This window comes from Megalobrama amblycephala, linkage group LG2 (genome assembly GCF_018812025.1).
Source record: "Megalobrama amblycephala isolate DHTTF-2021 linkage group LG2, ASM1881202v1, whole genome shotgun sequence".
In the NCBI taxonomy this organism is placed as follows: Eukaryota; Metazoa; Chordata; class Actinopteri; order Cypriniformes; family Xenocyprididae; genus Megalobrama; species Megalobrama amblycephala.
The window spans coordinates 3,416,674-3,444,267 of record NC_063045.1 but is presented as its reverse complement, the minus strand read 5'-3'; the positions used below and the strand labels follow the sequence as shown (position 1 = coordinate 3,444,267).

The following is a 27,594-nucleotide window of genomic DNA, read 5'->3' as shown; positions in this document are numbered from 1 at the left end:
AGAACACCAGTATGAATGCATTTAGCATGCTATGCTACAATGATCCCTCAGCTAATTGGAAACAGACATTATAAAGGTCCAGCAGACCTATCGGATCTGGCTGTTTATTGCGGTCATAAATGCTGATGGGGCTTTTAGCTTCACCCCACAGAAGTATCTGATCTAGCGCTAATACTTTGCAGAAGAACAGACCCTTTGAAGAAAAGGTAAGAGTAAAAGAAGTTTTTTAGACTTGAAAGGTCTAATATTTAAGCACAGTTTGAGATTTCTTTCACTAGTTTTTATTATTTTTATTCACATTTTAAGGTTTTTGTTGGTGACTAGCAAGTTGATTACTTGTCTCTTTAATGCTTATAAAGATATTCCTATCTGTTTGTCACCATCCCAAGAACACTTCCAGTCATTATTCACTTTCATCGGTTTTAAAAAGTGTTTCGGTTTAATGCATAATTAAAATATAAAGATGCATAAGCATTTTCCTCAAATCAATGTCTGTTCATGCAATATTAATGTAATTTGAGCTGCTGATACACAGATTATACCACAAAAAAAAGTACTATGATGATCGAAAACATGTTTGGGTAAATAAATGGTCTCTAAATATTTCAACCCAAATTGTGTTGGTATTGAAAGCTGCTTTATCTATGAAAAAAATATGTGTCGGAAATGGGCTTTCATTTCATTTCGGAGAGTTTCTGGTATTGATTGTTGTTGTTGTTGGCGGAAGGCCAAAGATTCTTTCATGATCATCCCGCGGCTCTTCCGGGAATAGCGGCGCTAAAGTGCGAGGAAGGAGGAACAGGATGGTGTGTCTCATCATCATCATCATCACAGTCATACGCGTATTTGAGTCGAAGAGCGGATGAGTTTGAGTGCGTATCAGGATGGAGGTGATGGAGGCAGAGCTTGAGGATCTCTGGAGACGCCGGGATCCGCGGAGAGACTGAAGGAATGCGCGCCGGTCTTTAACGGTTTCTCAGGTAAAATGTGACGTTTTGAACTCATTAATAAGTGCATCGCTGTCAACTTTAACTTTCGATTTGAACGTAGTTTTATGTTTACTTTGAATGTAAACACGGTTTTACTCGTTGTGCATGTGCTTCTGCTAAAAACCAATCTATTTTTGTAAACTTGTCAACCACAACAACGTCAATCCCAGGTGAAAAAATAGGCTAAAATACTATAGTGTTTTTGAACCATACTATAGTAAAGTACTTGAAATAATTTGTTGTGGTAATTCTAAAGTTGTTGTGGTAATATAACAACTATAGCCTAGTAATATAAACAAATTACTTTACCCAATACTGTACTAAGTTTTCTACAACTAGCCAATATGGTATATTACTACAATACACTACAGTTCACTGTAGTAAAAACTAAAGTATACTACAGTATTTATTACAGTTTATCAGTTCACTATACTTAATACTGTGCTGTAGCATTCATTAACAAAGTATTGTAAATACTATATAGGCTACAGTATACCTACAATTTAGTATAGTATGGTTCAAAAACACTATAGTATTTACTATAAATTAGGCTACTATAGTATTTTTTCAACTGGGATGCCAAAATTGAATCAAATGCAATTGGTAGGGTAGGCTACATACAAAGTTTAACAGTTAGTCGGCAGGTGCAAAACCAAAAATTATGTTATATATGACGTGAATAATTTTTTATCTGTTTATATAGGCTAGGCTAAATGAGTGGAAGATTTTGTATGTGACACAAATGTATGATACAGTCTTGATTTTTTACATTTTTTTTTAAAGATTATTATTTTAATCTTGAGTTTGAACTATGTTATGTATGGGTGAGAAAATTAACAGTAATTGGTCTTACAAAAATTAACACAAAATTACCTGGCAAAAATGCTAATTTTTAAATACATATTTTTAAAAATGCACGTTTAAAATGATCGAGGACCCATAGTGCTTTATGGGGGTGTTTTTTTTCTGTTTGATCTGTTATCTAACATTTGATCATAACATTTATCTTAACAGATATCTTAACATTTAACCAAAACGATCATTTAAAGAAACTTTAAATAGCTTTTTATTATTAACTTTAGTTATAAGTAATAAGTGTTGCTGCAATATGATATTGAATCATATAATGATGTGATTATGCAACAAAACAACATATAGCCTAGCCATAATCATATTTGATAAATAATACCCCCCATCTCTTTGCTGATGTTTCACACATTTAGATGCAGCTTCACATTGAAATCCTTAAAGATGTGAATGCATGGATTTCCCAGCCCACTCTCTGGCGCTGACATTCGCTAAGCTTATTTCTGGGCTTCATTTTATCGAATTTGATTAGAAGCGCACTGTGGAAAGGTCTGTGTTTGGCTAATAGAGTTTGTTTTGGAATTACGCTGCTAAGAGAGACACATAAACACCATCACCAGCCTCAGGTTTCTGTGTGCTGTATCCTCATTAGCAGCGTTTACAGGAACCCACGAGTGGAGTCTGCATCCTCAGTCCCTGAATGTATTCAGATGTTTAGTCTTTTGCCTCATGAAAAATAATGGCTGAGGTAACGGCACTTGCGGTATCGATCTGAAGCGGTTTGTGGATGAAGGCACTCATGTTTAATGACCAAAGTAGAGAGGAACTATTTCACATTCCTTAGGGAAATGCCAGAGACAGATTTATGTTTTTTTAAATAAGGTGTGGCTCATCCATGAGATCTTGGTGTTTTTATGTAGATCCAGGAAACCTTACATACGCTTTAGGGCTAAATATATATTGAGATGGTTTGTTTTAGCATGATGGGTAATAAAGCAACAAGGACACACATTAAAGTGAGTTCAAATGTTTAAGGAAACTTAATATGGAAAAACAGGGCCTAAAATCATTGTAATTCATGGCTTCGATCTAAGTTTTTTTTGTACTCTGAGAGTAGAAGAGAGCGTTGTTCATTCACTTTCGTGCCAGTACTGAGACTCGAACCCGCAACCTTCAGGTTACAAGTCCAACTCTCTAACCATTAGGCCATAACTGCCTAAAGGTGATAATGTTACTTACTGGAAGAATGCTTTTATATTATTAATGATATTAATAGGCTGATATATATATATATATATATATATATATATATATATATATATATATATATATATATATATATATATATATATATATATATATATATATATATATATATATATATATATATATATATATATATATATATGTTAGGTTCATTATATAGAATGTTTTATAATAAGTAAAGTTTGTGAACCATGTTTGATGTTGGCTTTACAAAGCCAAAAAAACATGTTTGGTGAAAGTTCGAAAAAACCTAAAAGCACATTGCTAGCATTAATTAGCATGTTGCTAGTATGATTTAACATGTTACTAGCAATTTTTAGCATGTTATTAGCATGTTTAGCATTGTGCTAGCATGTTTAACATGTTGCTAGCATGATTTTGCATTTTACTAGCATGTTTTACCATGTTGATAGCATGATTAGCATTTTGCATGCATGATTTAACATGTTGATAGCATGATTAGCATTTTGCATGCATGATTTAACATGTTGATAGCATGATTAGCATATTGCATGCATGATTTAACGTTGATACTGATAGCATGATTAGCATATTGCATGCATGACTTAACATGTTGATAGCATGATTTAACATGTTGATAGCATGATTTAACATGTTGATAGCATGTTTCAACATGTTGATAGCATGATTTGCATATTGCATGCATGATTTAACATGTTGCTAGCATGATTTGCATATTGCATGCATGATTTAACATGTTGATAGCATGATTTAACATGTTGATAGCATGTTTTAACATGTTGATAGCATGATTAGCATATTGCATGTATGATTTAACGTTAGCACAATTTAACATTTTGCCAGCATGTTTAACACATTGCTAGTATGATTTTGCATGTTACTAGCATGATTTAACACATTGCTAGCATGATTTAACATGTTAGCACATTTTAACATGTTGCTAGCATAATTTAGCACATTGTTAACATGTCCTCCCTTTCGCTGGCAATGAAAGATACAACAGATGGATCCTTTGCAATTTTGCCTATCCCAGAATTTATTGCATGCCAGTAATGACAGTTTTTTTATATTGCAGAATTGCACATTTAAACATAAGTATTGGGTTTTAACTTACTCAAATATCCAATGATACAAACGTAAAAATAATTAAAAAAAATTTTTAAATTGGTTCAAGTGTTGACTCATGTCTTATGCCATTATATATCCCATTTAACAACGCTTGTTCCGACCATCACGGCTTTCAAAGGATGCAGCCTCTGAATTGTGACAGCTGCTGTTAGCGTGTTTTAGGTTAATTATAATACTTCACGGGCAAATTGTTTATTGTGATTATTATTATTATTGATTATTGACAAAAACAATTTTAAAAAATTTTCAGCAAATGTTATGTTTGAGCTTGTTTATTGTTGATTTGATCTTACATATTTGAAAAGAACCATCACAATAACTGAATTCATCTGTAGATTGGATTCGTCAGATATTTGATGTTTCCTGTTGACGTCAAAAGCAGCACATTTTGTCCATGTTTTAGTCTCTGTTTGCATTTGAACGTCTGCTTGGAATCATGTGTCCTGTACTATTGCACAAGGCTTTGGGAAAACAACACACAGGGATGTGACTAGTTTTCCCTGTTTGCTAGGAAAACAATGTTCCAAAATGAGTCATGTGGCGTACATAAGTACACAATTCTAGCAAATACAGTGCTTAGCAATGTTTACTAAAGGGTTAGTTTCATCCAATAAAATGAAAGTTCTGTCATTATTTATTCACCCTCATGTCGTTCCAAACCGATAAGACTTTCATTCATCTTTGGAACACAAATGAAGATATTTTTAATGAAATTAAGAGATTTCTGTCCCTCCGTTGAAAGTCTATTCACCCAAAACACACATAAATGCACATATTTAATTTAGTTTTTAGTTTTTAATTGAACTTTTATTCACATATAAACCTTGATTAGCGAACATAAGAGTATGAATAAAATTCGGACGAACTACATCCGCCATGTTGTCACTGTCATGTGACCTATGGTGTCAGTTGCGCTGCTTCACCGTCATTCACAAATCCTCTCCCGTGGCGTCATGGGATAGTACAGTGTCCATATATATAAGTGTCCAGCAATATGTCATCTGGGTACTTTTCGCCTACTATGTATTCAGACATACTACTGCAGTTTTTGCTGTATATAGTAGGGAAGTATTCAATTTCCGATGAAAGTCTTATGGGTTTGGAATGAGATTGAATGAGATTTTCTTTTTGTCCACAGGATGAAATAAACCCCCTAGAGAAGAGAATTCATCTTCCGCCACCATAGTTTCATCGCTGTTCTCCATCGATAAAATGGTCCCTCCAAGCAACTCGACTCCGCTTTGCTTCTCCATCAACAGCCTTCCTTTCAAATACAACCACACCATCACTTCCGCGTACTTCTCTGCGGTCTTCAGCGGGCTCGGATTGAGCTCCAATCTCTTCGCCCTGGTGGTTCTGGCCAAGACGTTTCACCACACCAAGAGCCGCTCACGTTCCTCGTTCCTGCTCTTCCTCGGCGGCCTGGTGTTCACCGACTTTATGGGACTGTTGGTCACCGGGTCCATCGTGGTGTCCTTCCACATCACGCACTTCAACTGGCGCCAGCTGGACCCTCACTGCCACTTCTGCAACTTCATGGGCATGTCCATGGTGTTCTACGGACTTTGCCCACTGCTTCTTGGCGCCGCCATGGCCATAGAGCGTTTCATAGGCATCAACCGACCCTTCTCACGTTCCACCACCATGTCCAACTCGAGAGCGTGCTCAATGGTGGCCATGGTGTGGGTCACGGCCGGTTGCATCAGCCTTTTGCCGTTGGTGGGGTTGGGAAGCTACCACCTCCAGGTGCCTGGCTCCTGGTGCTTCCTCAACATCAGTTCCAAACCTCTAGACATGACCTTCAGCTTGATCTTCTCGCTCGTCGGCCTGCTGTCGCTGGCTGTGTCATTCCTGCTCAACACCGTGAGTGTGATTACCCTCCTGAGGGTGTGTTGCGGACAGGACAGCAGTCAACGGAGGCGAGATTACGAAGTGGAGATGATGGTGCAGCTCATCTTGATCATGGCCATCGCCTCCATCTGCTGGTGCCCTTTACTGGTGAGTTCTCAATACTAAGTCCAAATTGACCAGCTGTTTTTGAATTGTTTCCGAAATCTACTCTTAAAAAGGTTCCAAAAGGTTGGGTTTTTTTCACAGCGATGCCTTAGAAGAACCATTTTTGGTCCCCCAAATAACTTTTCAATGAAGATTTGTGAAGAACATCTAAAGAAAATCTAAAGAACCTCTATTCCACTCTTAAAAATAAAGGTTCTTTATTGGCATCTGTGGTTCCATTAAGAACATTTAAGTTCCATGGAACCCTTTCATTGCACATTAGTGGGAAAATCTTAGAACCATTTTTGGTCCTTTCAGTGAACAGTTCTTTTAAAGAACCTTTTTTCAACTTTTTTTCACATTTTATGCAATGGAAATGTTACAAGGATCTCCATGGAACCATTGATACCAATAAAGAACCTTTAGTTTTAAGAGTGTACCTAGATAGTAGGCGACCAAGACGGAATCTCGTAGAGCAATATTAAGGGTTCAGTACAAGTACGAGTTAAGCTAAATCCATAAAGCATTTGTGAAATAATGTTGATTACCAAATAATGAAGTTCCACTCCTTTTCTCAAAAATAGAAGAGAAAAAGCATACAACTTTCAATGGATGTGAATGGGGCCAATCCGTAAACATCAAAATACTCACCATTTCAATAGTATAGCTACAAGATGTGAACAATATCCATGCCAACATGATTTTAGTGTGTAAAAAAGCATGTCATGTCCAATTTTACGACTTTCTTGCAATGACAATGCAACACCATAAACTATAAGAGATTTAAGCAGCTTTACAACTCAAATAATACACGTTTGAACAGAAGAAATACAGTTATAAGCTTCTCATTTCTGCTTTCTACATTCTCCAAAAATTGGCATTATTTTTGGGTATCATTCAGTGTCTGAATTCGAATGCAACTTCTTTCGTGCTACACAGTTGATTCCAGTAGAGTTTGATGTTGGTGTGACACTCTAGAATGCATAAAAATTGGAATAATTTCCAATTCCAAAAATATGAAATTGGAACCATTAATAGCTTTAAATGACTCCACCACCATCTTGAATGCATTTTTCATTAATCTCAGTGCAATGCATTCTGGGTCAAGTGTGTCCTTCACTGTAAAGGACACATGATGTGCTTCTGTATTACAATTTGGCCCAAAGAAAGCATCTTTTTGAACATTATTTATGTTGCCTACCTCTTAGAAAAGCTTTGAAATAATGCCTGCAGCTTGGGAACAGTCACTAAAAAAGGCAAAAAGTTGCCTTGAACGTAGACATATCTGATTTCAACTGCACAGACTTTAGTTGTCGAGTTCTTATCTGACTTCAAACGATCTGTTTACTTAACATGCTGTTCTGTAAATCCAACCCATTTTAGATCCAGATGTCGGTGGCATCTGGTACGTACTTTCGACGTCACATTATGAGTACTGCTTCTTGCAATCGTCCAAATCATTTTAATTGTCCGTGACGGTGCTTGTTTTAAGTCCTGCTTGTTGTTTATCTAAATGTAGAGCAGAAATACTGCTGCGTGACACAGGTGCATTACGTAAAGTCAGACGTTTTACTTGTCAAATAATGCATTCAGAGGTTCTTCACACAGGAAACTCTCCATGTTTTGGAACATGAAGGAGCTGTGTGAGAACTGCTGATAAGGCTAATGGGAAGAAGCTATTTCCTGTTGAGGAGAAGAACAGGAAGTCCACACCAACACACACTCAAATTATTTTTAACACAACATTCATCATTAGCCAATTGTATGCTAAATTAGCTCTCATTAGAGTATTAGTAGACTGTAAGGTTAGGGTTAGTAAAATAAAATGACATGTAATAGTAGTATAATGTCTAAAGTAGAAGCCTAGAAATCCACAGATCCAAAAGTGGCCATAGTTACATAAGCACCTGAAACGTTTAGACAATCATCTGTAATCTGAAATGGAACTTTGGGAATAAACACTCTGAAACTCCCTTGTGCTGTTATAATGATGATGTGTGACATAAACGGGAACACTCTTTCTGTGACCTGTGACGCATCTAACCTTGTTTCTCCCGGACAGATGTACATTTTGAAGACCGTCGTGTCCTCCGTAGCCGTCGACCCCTATTGCGTTCTGTTCTACCTTCGATTGGCCACCTGCAATCAGATATGTGACCCTTGGATTTACATCCTATGTCAAGAGTCTAGCCTGAGGCGAGTAAAGCTGCCCATCCGGTTAATGGGTAATTCAGATTGTAATCTGAATTAACAGTGACTGCCATTCACACTCGCTCACTCATCAGATTGCTTCAAACTGTTTGTGGCGCTGTGCTGGTTCATCTGGGAATGACCGCTGGTTAACTAAAAACCATCATCCACACTAATCATAGTTTCTGCCAAAATAGCACAGTTATGAGCATAATTTTATGCATATACATTTATATATATGACGTGTGTGTGTGTACTTGTTACTTTTATTTTATGAAATAAACCTATATGTAAGTATATTATATGAAATAAATATATACTATAAATGTATGCCTTTATGATTGTGTTTATAAATAAATATACATCTTTTTATGTCTTGTTAAATAAATATACATTAAAATACAGTACAGTCCAAAAGTTTGGAACCACTAAGATTTTTAATGTTTTTAAAAGAAGTTTCCTCTGCTCACCAAGGCTACATTTATTTAATTAAAAATACAGTAAAAAAACAGTAATATTGTGAAATATTATTACAATTTAAAATAACTGTTTTCTATTTGAATATATTTGACAAAGTAATTTATTCCTGTGATGCAAAGCTGAATTTTCAGCATCATTACTCCAGTCTTCAGTGTCACATGATCCTTCAGAAATCATTCTAATATGATGATTTGCTGCTCAAGAAACATTTAATGTGTACAATTCTACAAAATATTTGTGTACAATATTTTTTTTCAGGATTATTTGATGAATAGAAAGTGAAAATCTGAAATCTAATCTTTTGTAACATTATAAATGTCTTTACTGCCACTTTTGATTGATTTAATGCATCCTTGCTGAATAAAAGTATTCATTTCTTTAATTTCTTTTCAAAAAAATAAAAATAAAAATTCTTACTGACCCCAAACTTTTGAACGGTAGTGTATAATGCTACAGAAGCTTTGTATTTCAGATAAATGCTGTTCTTTTGAACTTTCTATTCATCAAGGAATCCTGAAAAAAAAGTACACAACTGTTTTCAACATTGAAAATAATCATAAATGTTTCTTGAGCAGCAAATCAGCATATTAGAATGATTTCTGAAGGATCATGTGACACTGAAGACTGGAGTAACGATGCTGAAAATTCAGCTTTGCATCACAGGAATAAATTACTTTGTCAAATATATTTAAATAGAAAACAGTTATTTTAAATTGTAATAATATTTCACAATATTACTGTTTTTTTACTGTATTTTTAATTAAATAAATGTAGCCTTGGTGAGCAGACGAAACTTCTTTTAAAAACATTAAAAATCTTAGTGGTTCCAAACTTTTGGACTGTACTATATATATTAAACAATGAAATGTATGTAATATAGATGTACTTGTGTGTGTGTGTGTGTGTGTGTGTGTGTGTATATAACTATTTGGCAGAAACTGTACTTACCATGGTAAATGTGTCTTTTTTGTCATGTTCCACTAAATGCACTACATTTTCTGTGTGTGTGTGTGTGTGTGTGTGTGTGTGTGTGTGTGTGTGTGTGTGTTTGAGCATGTGTATTTTGTCGGGTGAACACTGCAAAGGTCAATGATTTAGAACTGCTTAGCTCACTACTTTTACAGCTGTATTCGCTGCATTATTGTTAAGTGTTCATGTTATCAACAAACCCTTTGGGTATCTTGCTGGAATTATCCAAAATATCCAAAAAGGTCATGTGAGAGCAGCCAGTTTCATCCTAAAAAAAGCTTTACAGTGTCCAAATGAGAAATCACAGCTGGCCTCACACGGCTCTTTTTATTTCCAGTATCTCCATTTGTTTTGCTTTATTTTTTTCACAGTAATATGATAAATCGTAACTAAACTTAAAGGATATTATATTTTATTATTGTTATGACCATCAAGCAAATTTCCCCACAAATTCTCTTACATTTTATTTTAATTATTTTGGAATTAATAATTTTAAGTATTATTAATTAAATAACAGAATATTTAATTTAAACCAAAAAAAATTTGTAATTGCATTATGATAAAGAGAACTGGTGATTGTCATGAAATATTAAAAGTCTTAATAGACTTAAAAGCAATTTCTTATTTATTTCTTTTGATTTTAGGGTGAAACACGTCCTTGATTCAGATTTCGTGAAAATAAATTAAAAACATGACCAATTATATTAAGTATCGGCATGACGTCAGTAATTTTGTTCCTGTAAACTGTATGTTCAGAAACCCCAGATGACATTCTGGTTATTCTCATTGCAAAAATCCTCTCGTTTTTATAAACATTTCGATATGACAAAGCCTGCAGTTGTTTATTTTAGTAACGGACTCAAGTGGAGTTTAAGCGTTGGCTCGCGCTCAATGTTTGTGCTTGCGTTTCTCTAACTTATTCACCATCCTCTCGTTGTTTTTGCTTTCAACAGGTGTTTATTGCGCAGACAGTGCTGTCGGGCAGCAAGCTCGAAGTTCTTAACCTGCTTCTCTGGCTTCGTTTTGCGACGTGGAACCAGATCCTGGATCCCTGGGTCTACATCCTCTTCCGACGTGCCGTACTGAAACGCATCTCGCCCAAGATGGACTGGTCCCGCGGCTCCATCATGAGCATCTCGACGTCCTTCCGCAGGCTCACGCGTACCTCACTGGGAGGAACGATTGACCGTTTGGAGCACCTCCGGCCAAATCCAGACAAAGCCAGACAAGAGGATACGCCCTTACCTGTGCAGAACATCCCTGTGTCATCTTGTTCCATTGAGCAAACCAGGACTTGCATCTAGCTCAACATCTGTGATGATTAAACGTCTCATGGAAAGAACTAATGTGGAGCCAAATGTAGGGCATGCCCAGCTTTTTGACCCTTTTCTTGATGCATTGTTTTCATAGAGGTGCTGATGGCCAGCCTGGCAAACTCTTCTCAGACTAGGGGTGTGCGATAATGACAAAAAATAATATCTCGAATATTTTCTGGGATTTTGTCAATAACATTGATCAGATGATATTTTGCTAAGTGTGTTATTGTGCTGCCGTTGACTCCTAAGTTTTTGTTTTTCTTCATATTTTGTGCGGTGGTTAGTTGACAGACATTTTCCAATAAGTTTAAATTGATTTTTCCTTTTATCTGCATCATTTATGTCAAATTATTACATTTTAACAGACACGTTTGATCTTCAACTAATTCAATGAAATCAGTATCAACTAAATCCGTCTTTGCAGTGCTGAGGAAACAGAAGCTGCATCTGAAGTGGCATTTAGATCTATTTACACAGACTGTTTAATGCAGCTCAGAGGGGACACAAATGCATTTAACCTGCAGTTATAAATGCATAAAAAATGTTTTAAAAGCAAAATGATGATATATGAATTTATTTTAAAATTGAAAAGATACTCTAAATATGAAATTAAACCCGCCAGTAAATGGCGGCAAGTCACTGTTAATGAGCAAATCATTCATTCAAATGTTTCATTCAAATGGACTGATTCATTCAGTAATGAAGCATTTGACTTTCTTAATGAGTAATTGAATCAATAGGCTTGTTCGAGATTCGGTCGGCATATGACATCAAAGTGCCACGAGAGCATTTGGAGAGCATACGACTCATTCGGTAACAAAGCATTTGACTTTCTTAATGAGTGAGTCACTGAATCATTCATTCAACTGATTCATTCAAACAGCCGATCATTTCAGGAAGGATGCAATTTGACTTTCATAATGAGTGAGTCATTGAATCATTCATTCAACCGATTCGTTTAAAGGGCCGATCATCACAGGAAGAACGCATTTGACTTTATTAATGAGTGAGTCATTGAATTATTCATTCAACCAGTTTGTTCAAATGGCTGATCATTTCAGAAACAAAGCATTTGACTTTCTTAATGAGTGAGTCATTGAATCATTCATTCAACTGATTTGTTCAAAAGGCTGATCATTTCAGGAAGGATGCAATTTGACTTTCTTAATGAGTGAGTCATTGAATCATTCATTCAACTGATTTGTTCAAAAGGCCGATCATTTCAAGAAGAAAGCATTTGACTTTCTTAATGAGTGAGTCATTGAATTATTCATTCAACCAGTTTGTTCAAATCACTGATCATTTCAGAAACAAAGCATTTGACTTTCTTAATGAGTGAGTCATTGAATCATTCATTCAACTGATTCGTTCAAAAGGCCGATCATTTCAGGAAGGATGCAATTTGACTTTCTTAATGAGTGAGTCATTGAATCATTCATTCAACCGATTCGTTCAAAGGGCCGATCATCTCAGGAAGGAAGCATTTGACTTTATTAATGAGTGAGTCATTGAATAATTGATTTAACCAATTCGTTCAAATGGACTGATTCATTCAGTATCAAACTGAATCATGTTTGTAACAATTTTTGTCAGCAAAATGGAGCAAAACAGGCAATATTGTGTCTAAAAAATGTCACTTAATTGTTTATTAAACTGTTGCATAAAATCAATATCGCATTTGCAGTCGTGCTCTTTGTGTGATTGCTTAACTATATCATGTGATATAAATATAGCCTAAAATAAAAATCCTCATACAGGGACATTTTTACTGCATTTTATTAGAGTAAATCACTCTAAATGCGCATGCGCAGTAGTCTAACCTAAACCGAAAAGGCTACATCACGCAGTGTCTGCACTCTCTAGGCATGTTTTAGCAAAGTGATCAATAATCAATAATGTCAGATTGCACATTGTTAAAACAACAATTACGATATTATCGTAGACTATATATATCGCACACCCCTATGTCGGACATGTTCAAGAAGAATTCGAGTTCAAGCATGCACTCGAATGAAAAAAAAAGTACAGTAGAAACTGCAGTTTTGGCTCCCTTCCTAGACATATACACTCCTTTTCCTTGCTGATAAGAAGATGAGGACCACACACTCGGTTAAAAAAACCATTGAAACACCCAACTTTAGCTGCGAAGGCCATTCTGACTTATGTCTAGTCTTGTCATGAACATTCTTGTCTTGAGGAATCAAACAATTATAATTTCTAGCACAAAGTTGGTTATTCTTATGTAAGGAAACACAAGGTTAGCATCAAATGCTGTCAGACTGAATAATCTGTTCTGATCTTGTATTTATATTGTGTGTAATCCCAAACTCATTATTCAACCCATTTTTGTTTAGATTGCATTGGCCAATTGTTCTCTCAAGTATTTGTATCTTTGGTAGAGATGATTTTTGGCAAACAATGTCACCGAGGCCTAGCGCACACTGCAAACAGATGCTCGTCCGCTCGTGTACATTTAAAGTCAGTTTCTTGCGTGTAAACAACAAGGATATGCTTTTTGCACCAATTTCCAAGATACAAACCCATCTGTGCAGCAGTTTGATCTTTGCGCGAAAAAACCCGAGATGACTTGGACTCTGCGACTCAAAAACATGAGTATGCGAGTTGCTACGATAAGGGCTTTTTGTTACTGACTGTAAGCATAATGAGCTTCTGTCTTGTAGAGTGCGCTAGGCTATTAGCATGACTAGCTACAAATAAACCATCGCTGCATCTATAGTATGAGTAGTATGTCCAAATACAATAGTATTTGAAAAACAGTTGGGAAAAGTACCCGGATGACCTACTACTTATGGCAAGATTCAGAAGTGTGCATTCGATGGACACTTTAATATCCCACGAGGCCACGGTAGAGGATTTGTGAATGGCAGTGAAGCGACACAACTGACATTGTAGGTCACATGATAAGACAAAAGATTGTGGATGTAGTACATCCAAATTTTATTCATACACCACACAATCATACTATATAGAACATACTTTATGTCGCAAAGTAAGTTTCAAACCAAATTTCAGACATAGTGCATGTTTTGTGGGTTTTAAAGTCAACGTGAAGCTGTCGCAAATCATTTTACTTCTGTAACGTGATTTTTTTTATGTGTAGAAAAGTGGTTTTGATTTTATTAGTTAGTTAGTTAGTTTATTAGTTAGCTAGTGATTTGATGTAAAATGACAGTTGGTTAGAGGGGGAGGGTTTGGAAAATAATAGTGTTTGGTGATGTAATTTTTGGGGCGGTGCCTTTGCGCAGTAGAGTGCATTAGTGCCCGCCCACTTTTTCAGTGGTTCCTGGACTGTTTTTCCTATTTATTTTCCCCATAGGGATTTTTTTTTAAATCTAAGTTAAAGAGCCATGAACCAAACCAACCAGTCACAAGGTGAATCACAAGACTGATTTGAAGCAAAAAAGTATTTGAAAATCTGACAAAAATACAAGACTGTGTACTTAACAGCTTCAGTGAAGGAAAGAACTACAATTCCCAGAAGAACTGCGAATAATTGAATTAAAAACTATGGAGAAGTACAAAAATACTGACTTAAAGATGTTTAGTGTGTATATAAAAACAACATATTTTATGTTGACTGCATAAAAATGTATATTTATACAAATATTTTAAGTAGTTTATGAGCATAGGAATTCGCACTGCTTTTTTATCGCAATTCTCTGATTGGTGGAATTTCTCTGCAGAATCATGGGTAATGTAGTTTTTCACCAAAAATTCTGCAGTTAAACACGATTATTTAAAAAAATAATTTGAAATAATGCTGATGGCTTCATATTCCATCGATTAACAACCAGACAGTAGGTCTGTCTTTAACGTTTTATGTATTTTCAGTTTTCATTTGAATTTGTGTTGTCATTTTTGTTAGTTTTTTTTTTTTTTTTTTTTTTTAAATATTGAATTTTTTAAGTTGTAGTAATGTTAGTACTTAAACTTTTCAACTGAAATACTTTATTTTTTTGTCTAATATTTATATTCTATTTTATTCCGGCTTTATTTATTTATTTTCAGCATTCTACAAGTTATTGTTAAAAACGAATTCCCTCTTGTAAAAAATGAATAGGATTTTTACTTCCGGAACCAGACCGTTGCAGTATAAGACGTGGAAAAAGAATTAAGAAAGTAAATAGTGTCAATTTTTATTTCACATTGACTGAAGGACTTTTATGAGCCATTTTTTGAGTGACTATCTTTGATGTGTATGAATTGCGAATGTACAAAAAGTCTGCGGACTCACAATTTGTGGTATGCTAGAGCGTTTTTAATCTTTAAATATATTCAAATATGTCACATCAAGTCATGTAAAAGGGGTACGTACACTGTAAAACACGATATACAATGCGCAAACACTTAGCAGATTTTTGACTTAAATAGCTACACATTAAATGTGTACATATAATTAATTCAAATGTGTCAAAAAGTGATGATGCATATATACACAAGCCATTCGTGTCACAAGATCTCATTAATCGTAAAAGATCATTCATTTCACCTGTAACACGTTGTAATTATACATAACACAAAAGACAGAACAAACAAAGGCTAGGCTAGGCTAAGCTAAGCTAATGTCTGCTATCATATACTTGATTGTAATGCTTCTAAAGTCAAATATATAATGTAAAACACATAAAAGATTGGTTTAACCCCTACTTAGCTATACACATCGGTGGGAAATACAGTTTGACCTACTTCGTACACACTTTAGCCCATTGTTTATTCGCTAATACCTTGACGTTCTCCATTCCTCAGGATCAGTGTGGGAATTGGGAGGATTGAGTATATGAAAACAGATGACAGACGTCATAAATCAGCCTCTCAGATGTCTTTACTTACTCTGAAACAAAAAAAACAAGAGGAAAAGCATGTGCTTGTGTGAGATAGCGTTAGCCTGTGAAGTCTGACGTTGAGCTTCTAATGGCGTTTGTCCAGAGTTGCTAATGGTTTTCTGTGAGTGTGTTGCTGTGAAGATGTAAATAAACGCCTCCTGAGATGACCTGGTTTATTTGTTCTCTGCGTACTTTTCTTCCACAAATGTCAACAAATATCTGAAACCATGTAGCTTTCAGGCTGATTTTTTTCCCTCTACAAATATTTTAGGCATTACCTCTAAATCCGCCCGTTTTTGACGTCTCCCAGAGCGCCCCACACGTCGAACAGAAAGACGTCAGGAAAGCCGAAGTCCCCCAGAACGGAGTCGAGCGCCTCTGCGAAATCATCCGGGTTCTGCTTGTTCTTCCCGGCTTCCACTATGGTCGTCGCTGTACGACATGAGCGAGATACGAAATCAAAAACACCTCCTAACAAAATGATCTGTGATGTGTTTACCTGCCATACTGGCTCATGTTCGAGACTATATATTTATATAGAGGGTTTACGTCATTCCTTGAGGGTTTATGTCATTCCACGTCACAGTTGAGGGACTCAAACACAACGAGTCCCTCAATTGTCCTCAATGTGAAAAGATGGATCTCAAAATCATGCAGTCACTGCTGGAAAGGGTTCAAATATGCAGAAGATGCTGGAAAACTGAAGAATCTGCAGGACCTGGAGGATTTTTCTGAAGAAGCTCTTATATATATACACAATAATAATACAATCTAGGGCTGGGTAAAAAATATTGATTTCCTTGATTTTAATCGATTCTCATTTTTACGAACTGATATCGATTCTTAAATCCCAAGAATCGATTAGTCTAGTCTGTTTTCAGTTGATGAATGAGCAGAATATGTAGCGCCTCCCATCCAATAAATCACAATAATCTTTGTTACTTTTGATATGAAGCAAAGTCTCAGATTTCAAATGACGTCCATCTTATTATGAGATTCAAAAAATAAATACCGTTTTGGCGCTGTTTAATGTGGCGTGACAGATCGCTTTAGCGCCTCAGTTAAAGAGAAGCATGTGATCATCCTCTCCTCCGCTTTAATACCAGTTACAGCGAAATAAACATGCATGAACATCTGAAGGTATGTTAAAATATACAGTACAACTTACTGAAATCCGTATCATGTCTCGTGTAATCGCTCAATCAGTGCTTCGACCTCGGAAAGACTCAATAAAAGCTTGTAAACAATGTCACGTAACGTCACATTTACCTCAGAAAAACATATTCAGTGACCATAAACTCATTAGTCAGATAGAAAAGTGCTCTAGAAAGATAAATATAGCTATGCACCGTTACATATTCATTATAATTCTTCAATAATTAATGCATGTTTGAATAAATCAGTTATGACAGCCACAATTTAAATGTTTATATTTTAAAAAACGAATTGGAGTAGAAATATGATTATGTAATTCTAAACTTTATTTATAATAAAAACATCATTGAGTGTAATTTAAGTGTTTGTATATAAATAAGTTAATTTAACCTTCAATATTATATCAACTGACTCTCATGTGTAGTTTACAGCATTAGTTGAGAGATTTTTCCCTCTAGAAAATTTGCCATGTACTGAAACTGAAATACTACATCCAAAATAATCGATATCGAATCGAATCGCAAGCATGTGAATAGTAATCGAATCAAATTGTGAATATTGTCTCAATACCCAGCCCTAATACAATCTAATAATACAATAAATGATAAAAATGAAAAAAAAAAACTTGTCATTGTTACATTCCTGCCTTGATGAAGACAGACCAAAAGTAAACATTCACTCATCTTTTTTATTTTTGGAATGATTCGGTCTCAAGAGCCAACAAATACTTTCAATAACGCTCATGATGTAATGCAGTGAATTCATGGGAATTAGAGGGACTTCTTCTCAAGCCTTTTACGGCAACATCCAGATACTAAAGGCCAAATGTCATCTCACCGAGTTCAAGGTCGCGAATCCCCATGTAGCTCTCGAGAAGATCATCGACCTTCCTGATAGCCTTGTCTTCGAACTCACTGGGCTGGTGGAAGACAAATGGATGGAGATGAGTTGAAACAGAGGACATTTTGGCAAGCAAAAGTTGGCCTGGAATTTGCACCCTGAACTCACGATTTCCTCCACGGTGGCTGAACCTTTGGAGCGCAGACGCAGAGTCTCTTTCCCGCTCACCATCTTGCCCTCGCTGGACTTGGGCGCTCGTGTCCTCTGGCCTATCATGTCTGATCCACACACAAACACACACACATCAAACATCTCAGTCACTTCAGATTGGCATCTGGATCGCATTTGAAAGTGGGCACAACAAAAACAGGAAAACAGATTGAATCACCAATAGCAATTGATGAAAGTAAATTCCAGACTTCAGCTTCCTGTTTATGGCTGGGAAATGTCTGAGGAAATGTATGCGCTCTTGTACAGCTCATGTCTACTGCGGGATTACTGTAACTGTGAGCTGTGTATTTTACTAACATTCAATTTGATTTGTTTTTGTATTATTATATCGCATTTTATTGTGCTATTATCATTGCACACACACACATATACATATATATATATATATATATATATATATATATATATATATATATATATATATATATATATATATATATATATATATATATATCCCATACAGAAAAAACACAATTTCACATGTGCAAAATCACATGTATATGTGAAGTTCATGTGTTTTTTCTGTAAGGGATATATATATATAACTACCAGTCAAAAGTTTGGAAACATTACTATTTTTAATGATTTTGAACGAAGTCAAGGCTGCATTTATTTCATAATAAATACAGAAAAAAACAATAATATTGTAAAATATTTTTATAATTTAAAATTATGGTTTTCTATTTTAATATACTTTAAAGTGTAATTTATTTCTGTGATCAAAGCTGAATTTTCAGCATCATTACTCCAGTCTTCAGTGTCACATGATCCTTCAGAAATCATTCTGATATGATGATTTGATACTCAGTTATTATCAATGTTGAAAACAGTTGTGCTGCTTAATATTTTTTTGGAAACTGTGATACTTTTTTGAGGATTCATTGATGAATAAAGGGTTAAAAAGAACAGCATTTATTCAAAATATAAACAATATAACAATATAAATAAAACTTTTCTAACAATATAAATCTTTACTATCACTTTTTATCAATTTAACACATTCGTGCAGAATAAAAGTATTAATTTCTTTTCAAAAAAACAAAAAAACAAATTACTGACCCCAAACTTTTGAACAGTAGTGTATATTGCTACAAAAGATTTCTATTTTAAATAAATGCTGATATTTTTTAACTTTTTATTCATCAAAGAATCCCAGGTTGTATCACAGGTTGTAAAATAATATTAAGCAGCTTGATTGATAATAAATTATCATATCAGAATGATTTCTGAAGGATCATGTGACACTGAAGACTGGGGTAATGATGCTGAAAATTTAGCTTTGATCACAGAAATAAATTATATTTTAAAGTATATTAAAATAGAAAACCATAATTTTAAATTATAAAAATATTTTACAATATTATTGTTTTTTCTGTATTTATTATTAAATAAATGCAGCATTAATGAGCATGAGTCTTCGATCAAAAACATTAAAAAAAGTAATGTTTCCAAACTTTTGACTGGTAGTGTATATATATATATATATAGGTTATTACTAAAAATTACTTTAAAAAAATATTTAAAAACATAAACTTTACATAAATATTTTTATATATTATAAATATTTAAATATTATTTAATTATATTTAATATATTATTATTAACATATGTTGTTAAAAATATACATTTTTACTGTTTATTATATTGTTTATTTATATTTAAACTTAGTAATAATATTAATGTTTCAGTCGTATTCTTTTTTGTTACTTAAAAAGAATACTTAAATTTAAAAATATATATATTTAAAAACTTGAACTTCATATAAATATTTAAATATTAGTTATATTCATATTTAATTATATATTTATTATATGTTATATATTATGTTGTAAAAATAGTTTTATACATTTTTGCTGTTAATTATATTATTTATAGTTATACTTATTAATATTTACATGAACATACATATGCGTATTTTGTATTTAGGTGTCAATTAGCTGTTCAAGTTTAACGCTTATGAGATCGTTGAATAATTTGTTGTTTGTAGTATAGTTAACTACACTTTCAGAAGGTTAGCTTGACTTTAGCTTAAATAAAGACTAGCAAAACACTCCTAATTTACAATATACTTCAACTACGATCAAGCTAAACCTTAAAAATGCTACATACAAACAAACAAAAAGCTAACTGCACTTGAGCAGTTTGAGAGGGCAACATCTCTTTAAATAAACAATGCTAAAGTAGAAAAGCTTAACTAAACTACTCATGCTACTGAAAGTAGGCAGCAATCACTACTTTTAGCTAGGGTAGCTGTCGGTAGCGTCAAATTAGCCGGTGCTATGGCTTTGATCTTCTATGTACAAACACAGAGAGGGAATTCAGTGCGCGTTCGGGAGTGTAATTACCCGCCTTTCTCTCACAAAGGCTAATCCATCACTCTAAAACATCCAATTAGCTAATGCTATAATGATAATCAAAGGCCTTTCAATTATTAACAGCAGTAATTTGCTGTCACAGAAAGCAGAAGCCGCCACGCTCGTTTCTGCCGCCGCATATTAAGGCTAATTCTGAATTTGCTCAGTCTGCCGAGCGTGTCGAGGTGCAGAGATGGAGATTAGTGTTTGTTTTTCAGACCTGTGGGAGGAAAACCGCCGTCTAATTATTAGTATTTACTGCTTAGAAACTGTAATTACGGCAGGAGGAATCAGACCTGCGGAGCAATTACAAGCTCATATATAGGCTATCGTTCACGATTCCTTATGCATATAACACTGCGACTTTCTCAAGCGGTGTGTGTTAAACCGATCTAGTGTTTCTTAGGATGTCAGATTCCCTAAAAGCTTCCCGTCTGCCTCGCTTTGAACCCTGGGAACGTTTCCTTGACTAATAATGCTGTGCAATGTGACTTTCCGTTGGTCTCTGTGATTCAAAACGGAATCCATTGAAAAGTACAATTTCAGGAAATCTCCTCTTTAGGATTATGAGTTACTCCTATTTCCTCGCTGCCCTGAGGTCATTCATATATCATATAATATACCTCATATAATATCCCAGGTGAAAAAATACTATAGTAATTTATATTAAATAACATTTTTGAACCATACTAAAGTACTTGTTGTGGTAATTCTATAGTTGTTGTGGTAATACAACAACTAATATAAACAATTACTTTACCCAATAGTGTACTAAGTTTTCTACAACTATAGGGTATATTATACTACAATATTACACTACAGTTTACCTTAGGTAAAACTAAAGGGTTGTAAATTTACTATAGTATCGTTCAAAAACACTATAGTATTTAGGCTACTATAGTATTTTTTCACCTGGGATGATATAATTAAATATGTATATTAAATTGTTTATTAAAAATATGATGTGAAATACTTTTACATAAAATAGCTACCACTCATTTACTTTACCAGTCATAACTTTTCCACAGTTTGACCACATGATGGCGCTGTACTCTCTCTCTCTTTATATATATATATATATATATATATATATATATATATATATATATATATATATATATATATATTATGGCTGTTAAACAATAATCGTAATTATCGTGTACAAAATAAGAGTGTGTTTACATAATATATGCGTGTTTGTTTTGTGTATAATTGTTATGTATATATAAATAAACATACATTCATGTATATATTTCAAGAAAAATATCTTATTTTCTATAGAAAAATTTACATTTATATATAATATAAATATATATATACATATTTATACATTCATGCATATATTACTTAAATATATACATGTATGTGTGTGTATTTATATATACATTTGTATATAATTATACAAATGTTTGTATATAAATATATACGCATTCATGATTTTACATACATATGTGCATATTTTAAAATAAATACATGTATGATTATTAATTTGAAATTATAATTAACAAAATTAGCAATATAAAATTATTTCAAACAGTAAATACACATTCAGAAGCGTGTTATTCATAGTCTGACCACACGATGGCGCTGTACTCTTAAATATAAGCTCGAGCGAGTGTTACCTACATGGTTCATACTTTGTAAACACAACCAGCAACAGATGAGTGTCAAACAAAATATTAGGATAGGCAACTCCTTTTATGACACAAGCAGTTCGTTTGCACAGATGTTCTTGATGACAGCAGATATGATTTGAGATATTAATATCCAGACTCACCAAAGGCTTTTTTGGGCTCCACCAGGCGCAGGGTGAAGGGCGTTCCTCTCGTCTGCTCCTTCAGCATCTTAGCCACTTCATAATGTCGACATCCCACAATGCTCTGGTCATTAATGGCCTCGATGTGATCGCCGATACACACCGTTTTTATTCTGTCAATGGTGCTGCCTTCCTTTATCCTCTAAAAGAAAAGATTCCCCCCATCCACCCAGACAAACTTTTACAGAATGTATAAATTACTTTTGATACAATTGTTAGCAATATTTATGTATTTTTAAAGTGTCATTAATGTAAAATACTAAATAAAGTATTGTAGGCAATTTAATTTTTTTTGACAATTTAGTTGATAATAATTGAATTAATGATGACAGACAATGCAGAATCCCAGTAAAAGAGATAAAATTATACAGGCATATAAATAGTAACAACATGCCACTAGGGGCCGTCTGTGGCAATTCTGGGTGGCCCATCTTACCCCACGGGGTCTAATTTTATCTCTTTAATTCAAAATAAAAACGTTTACTTCAACAATCTAAACACACTGATGTGTCCACAAACCTCTCATTAACAAACGTTGATATTCAACATAATTCAATGTCATAGGTCAATTATTTTCCAGAGACATAAAATTAGATCAAAACTGTTTCAACTGACTAAATGCCACACAAATGTTGATATTCAGATGAAATGACAATTAAAATAGCGTAGCCATTCGTCAAAAGTGCTGGGGGGGGGGTCATCTTGACCCACACTACCCTAATATCCATGAACATATAACACAGGTGAAAAAAAGTACACTTCTATAATGTACTTAAAGTGCTCTATTTCCGTGCACTAATTTTGTACTTAATATACTAAAAATTCTTCTTTAGTACTTCTTAAGCTTATCTTAAGAACATCTAAGTGTACTCAACTGTGCTATTTTGAGACACCAAGAATTAGAATGTGCTTTTAATATCCTCCGTATTTAAAAATGTATTTAGTTACCACTTGTAGTACACTATGGGTTCAAATGTACTGTATCTAAAGATATTTTTTAAATAGGCCTACAGAGATAGGATATTAAAAGCCCATTTTAGTTCATATTTCATGGTATCTCAAAATAGCACAGTTGAGTACACTTAGATGTTCTTAAGAAGTAGCCTACTAAAGAAGAATATTTAGTATATTAAGTTAAAAATTAGTGCGCGAAAAATTTCACCTGGGTTATATTATATGTTCATGGATATTAGGGTAAAGTATGTTAATAAAATGGTATATGTTAATAAAATGCGTTGTGAGACTTTCTTTGAAATAGTAACGCTTAAAAACCGGAATTCAATATGGAACGTTCCAAACGTTCCATAAATTAACGTTTTGAGAACATTACTAAATACCAAATAACTCTGAACGAACGTTCTATTACTTGAAGAACGTTTGTTCATAACTTGGAGATAATATTTCCAGAACGTTAGTTCTGAGAACATTCCCTAACCGGGTAACTTGATAAGATAACTAACACCCACTTTAATGAAGGCGTATCCCGCTCCGTTGTCAGTGATGGTCAGACCCAGAGCATCTTCTGTTTTAATGACCTCCACCTCTTTGGTTTCTCCCCTCACGTGCGCGAAGATGAAGTCCTCCAGTCCGATCTGACCCCCCAGCAGCTTCTGCATGTCCACTTTATGGGAGTTTAGCGTGCAGAAAAGAATCTTGGAGGGGGAAAAACAGACAATGTCAGGAGATATAGGTTAGTTTGATTGATACGCGTGAGAAAACAGACACCAAAACATTTACCGCTCTTTTCCATGATGAACGAGGTCACGCGCGGGAATCTACAGTAGATATCGCTGTGGTGGTTTACTAGTAGGCCAGTTAGAATATTACTAGTATTGTGTTTTAGGCAGTCAAATATCGAGTTAGCATCGACGAACGTTGATTAAACTCCTATTACAACTTTTAACCATGCTAGTTAATATTAGGGTGACCATATTTTGATTACCGAAAACCAGGACACTCGGCCCGGCAATGAGATACTCAAATGATACTCGTTTGTTTTTCAAAAGTTTACTCAAAGATGCCTTATAATTTCAATACATTTAAAGTATGCCTCCTCTGTATGGATAGAAAATTGTTATATTACAAAATACTATCCATAACCAAAGATACAAATTCAGATAGGCTTCTCAGAGGTTACTCAACATGTTTTATTATGACAAGTTTAAAAAATAACGAATGAAATAATGTCTCTTCTGTATTAGAAAAATAAATACCTAAAAAAAATACCTCTGCTATATTAGCAATACAAATTTAACAAAAATAGCTCTCACAAACTTACAAAAACTAACAAATATATATATATATATATATATATATATATATATATATATATATATATATATAGTTTTCTTCTTCATCCTTGTTTTCCTCTTCATCCTGTTTTTCTTCCTCATCCTCCTTGTTTGCCCATTTATATTTTGCTGTAGAGCTGATCTTTCCCAGCAGTTTTTTGTTGTTTAACAAATAAGCATGAAAGTTATAAAGACATGTATAGGCCTATCAGCTGTTACATCGCAAGGTACAAAGGAAGAGCACAACGAGCTGAACTCATTGTAGACGATAGCTGAAGGTTGCTCTGCTGTTACACGAAGTATCTGTTATTTACAGACGACTGCACAAATCATGCATACTAATGAAAACATTATGAACTGTTTACCTAGAAGTAGTAAACAACTGTAGTTTAGGCATAAGTTATAGCCGCGACGCTGAGAATATAGTTACCTTTATGGAATAATCCACTAATGTTTTGAGATTTGTGAACTAATATTCTCAGTTGCACGTGCAATCGCGCATGTCTGCGAAACTCATTTATATTAATATATGCTCCGCCTTCGGAAACCGAAAATCTCGTAACATCGGTCAATTTAATGGCCCAATGAAAAACAATTGAAAACCAGGACATTTTCATCACTTTATAAAAAACAACCAGGACGGCCAGGACAGGACGTGAAAACAGGACATGTCCTGGGAAAACAGGACGTTTGGTCACCCTAGTTAATATGCTAACAGATGCTAATCCAGTTTTCTAGTAGGTATTTAGAGCTGATCTGGCAGTGTTTTAATTTTCGTTTTTATGTTTGTACTAGTCTTAATATGTGCCGAAAAACTAATTTTATTTAATATTTAGCTTCGGGATGTGAGTAAGGCACGTAGCATGTTTGTTTATAGTATGCTCACATGACCAGATAAGTCTTTCTTCATGCTAAACTTTCGACTTCAAACTGAAGTGGAGATAATTACTCACTTTTCTAGCCTTGACCTCTCGCTGAAATGTTTTGATAACAGGTTCTTGAAGGACATTCACCATGAAGGCTGTGTGATTTTCACAATAAAGTACTTTTGAAGAAAATACTACAGATAAACCTGAGCGGTTATGTAAGATGAACTGGTGATATGCAAGCAGAAGCCATTTCCTTTAGATTTCCATCTCTTTGGGGATAAACATAACTTATGTGATAGATCACACTGCCCGTTTTTTCAAACTGATTGATTAATGTAAATAATACTAAAAACAATATATTAGAAAACATTAAAATGTCCAAGTTTATTGATATATTGTATTTACATCACGTTTATGTATTTATTTATTATTTTAATATTTATTTAACTTTTTTAATAGGCCCATGGATCAAGATAATTGATGGAATGGAAATATATGGAAAGGAAGTCTTAATATAAGAAAACATTTTAGCATTTTTTATTTAAAAAATATTTATTTTGCTAAGAAGTGTAACATTAAAACATTTGTTTATTACTAGCCACTAGCAAACTACTTTATTTATTTATTTATTTATTTATTTATTTATTTATTTATTTCAATTAGCCACTGGCATATAGGATATTATTTTTGTAACCAAAATTTAAAAAAAAAATACTTTTAAAAATTTGAATAGCCGTAATGATCAAGGTATCTAATGAAATGGCAATATATTTATAGCAAGTTTCAACCACCTATGTAAACAAGAAGCAAGAGCAAACTCCAACTGAGTTCTCAAGGAAAAATGAATTCCATCCTTTGACTTGAAAAAGACACTTTGATGGGTCTGAAATGACAAAGGCTCGCTGTACCTCAGAGGCCGAGATGTTGAACACCTCTGCGATCTTGGTGTAAAGCTCCCTCACGTTGGTGAACCCATGAATGCGTCCCGTTGGGCTTCCGTGCGCCAGCTGCGTGTGAAACACCAGTTTGGGCCTCGGACACGGAGAAGTTTCCTGCGGCAGCGGCGGTGCGGACGGGACGGCTCTCTGGCTCTCCTCGTCCCCCGGTGAACCTTTGGAGTCCTGCACATCTGGACTCATGGCCTCTCCGTTCTGCATTGGCTCGCAGTCGCAAGTCGTCTTCTCTGAGTCCTGCTGCATGGTGAAGACCGAGGCGTACGCGGCCGTCTGCAGTCGGGTCTGGCGTGTTAAATTAAAGATGAGGGTAGCCAGGCAACGCTGCACAGGTGAGCGGTTTTGCGCCCTGCTTAGTGGAAACCCAAAACCCCTTGAGCTGGAGATCTTATGTGTGACACTGGAGAGCAGGACAGACACCTGAAGTGAAGCGACACAGCTGAGATCCTGGAGACCATCTGTCCATAGAGCTGGCGGCAGGGCCGGTCTTCACACCAAACACTCGAGAGATGCAGCGTTTGTGTGTTTGGTCTGCGGTTATGGGGTGTACATGTGGATGGAATTGGCTGGTTTTTGATTGAAGGGATGGTTCACCCCAAAACTAAATAAATTCTACTTTATTCATTCTCTCAAAGGTCTGAAATCTCATTTTTGGGTGAACTATCCCTTTAAGGCTGACGGACAGATGGACAGGAGAGAGAGAGATGTATGTTGATTCACTGTAAAAATTAGAAATGCTTTGGCAATACATTATAACAATAGTCATGCCAATAAAGCACACTTTGAATTGAATTGATAGATAGATAGATAGATAGATAGATAGATAGATAGATAGATAGATAGATAGATAGATTCAGTAAACACTAACACGTCACTTTAATAACCAGTAACCAAGTACCTACAAACTATTCACAACATCCTATTTTAGCTATGTGCTAAAAACAACACGTTAGCATGGTGGAGGTGACATCTGCACAAAGGTCCACTCACACGTTCTTCAGAAAATGTGGAAAGTTTCCAAAAAATACTTATTCATCTTACAACCGAGGAATAGTTCAGCATAAGCAATTCATTCTGATGAGAAAACTTGAGGATATATTTTAGAACAGTAATGTCTTT

At 34.7% G+C, this 27,594-nt stretch overlaps 2 protein-coding genes across 5 annotated transcripts; one reads left to right on the top strand and one right to left on the bottom strand.

Annotated features, from left to right (window-relative positions):
• Positions 1–104: 104 nt before the first annotated feature.
• tbxa2r (thromboxane A2 receptor) lies at positions 105–16,142 on the top strand. 3 transcript variants are annotated; one of them, XM_048182134.1, is made up of 5 exons: positions 105–206; positions 728–980; positions 5,311–6,170; positions 8,230–8,363; positions 10,760–11,043. In XM_048182134.1, the coding sequence occupies exons 3-5, from the start codon at positions 5,385–5,387 to the stop codon at positions 10,890–10,892; spliced, it is 1,053 nt and encodes a 350-aa protein (XP_048038091.1). In that variant the 5' UTR covers positions 105–206; positions 728–980; positions 5,311–5,384; the 3' UTR covers positions 10,893–11,043. The 3 variants fall into 3 exon arrangements, with proteins under 3 accessions (XP_048038091.1, XP_048038089.1, XP_048038090.1); XM_048182132.1 differs by lacking the exon at positions 8,230–8,363 and having other exon boundaries at positions 110–206; positions 10,760–16,142; XM_048182133.1 differs by lacking the exons at positions 105–206; positions 8,230–8,363 and having other exon boundaries at positions 619–980; positions 10,760–16,142.
• Positions 15,380–27,214, bottom strand: gipc3 (GIPC PDZ domain containing family, member 3). Of its 2 annotated transcripts, none has more exons than XM_048182136.1 (7): positions 26,431–27,214; positions 23,829–24,014; positions 22,324–22,504; positions 18,130–18,239; positions 17,959–18,040; positions 16,245–16,398; positions 15,380–15,974 (listed from the first exon to the last, which is right to left on the bottom strand). In XM_048182136.1, exons 1-6 carry the CDS (start codon positions 26,719–26,721, stop codon positions 16,247–16,249), a joined length of 1,002 nt encoding a protein of 333 aa, XP_048038093.1. In that variant the 5' UTR covers positions 26,722–27,214; the 3' UTR covers positions 15,380–15,974; positions 16,245–16,246. The 2 variants fall into 2 exon arrangements, with proteins under 2 accessions (XP_048038093.1, XP_048038094.1); XM_048182137.1 differs by lacking the exon at positions 26,431–27,214 and adding an exon at positions 25,607–25,804.
• Positions 27,215–27,594: the final 380 nt, after the last annotated feature.

What these genes read in the sequence shown, in the direction of transcription:
- tbxa2r (XM_048182132.1), top strand. Translation starts at nt 5,385, where the DNA reads ATGGTCCCTCCAAGCAACTCGACTCCGCTTTGCTTCTCCATCAACAGC. An exon ending in TCTGCTGGTGCCCTTTACTG is followed by an intron (nt 6,171 to 10,759) that starts GTGAGTTCTCAA and finishes TGCTTTCAACAG; the next exon opens with GTGTTTATTGCGCAGACAGT.
- gipc3 (XM_048182136.1), bottom strand. Translation starts at nt 26,721, where the DNA reads ATGCAGCAGGACTCAGAGAAGACGACTTGCGACTGCGAGCCAATGCAG. An exon ending in CGGGATACGCCTTCATTAAA is followed by an intron (nt 22,505 to 23,828) that starts GTGGGTGTTAGT and finishes CTTTTCTTTTAG; the next exon opens with AGGATAAAGGAAGGCAGCAC. An exon ending in GATTCGCGACCTTGAACTCG is followed by an intron (nt 16,399 to 17,958) that starts GTGAGATGACAT and finishes CATGTCGTACAG; the next exon opens with CGACGACCATAGTGGAAGCC.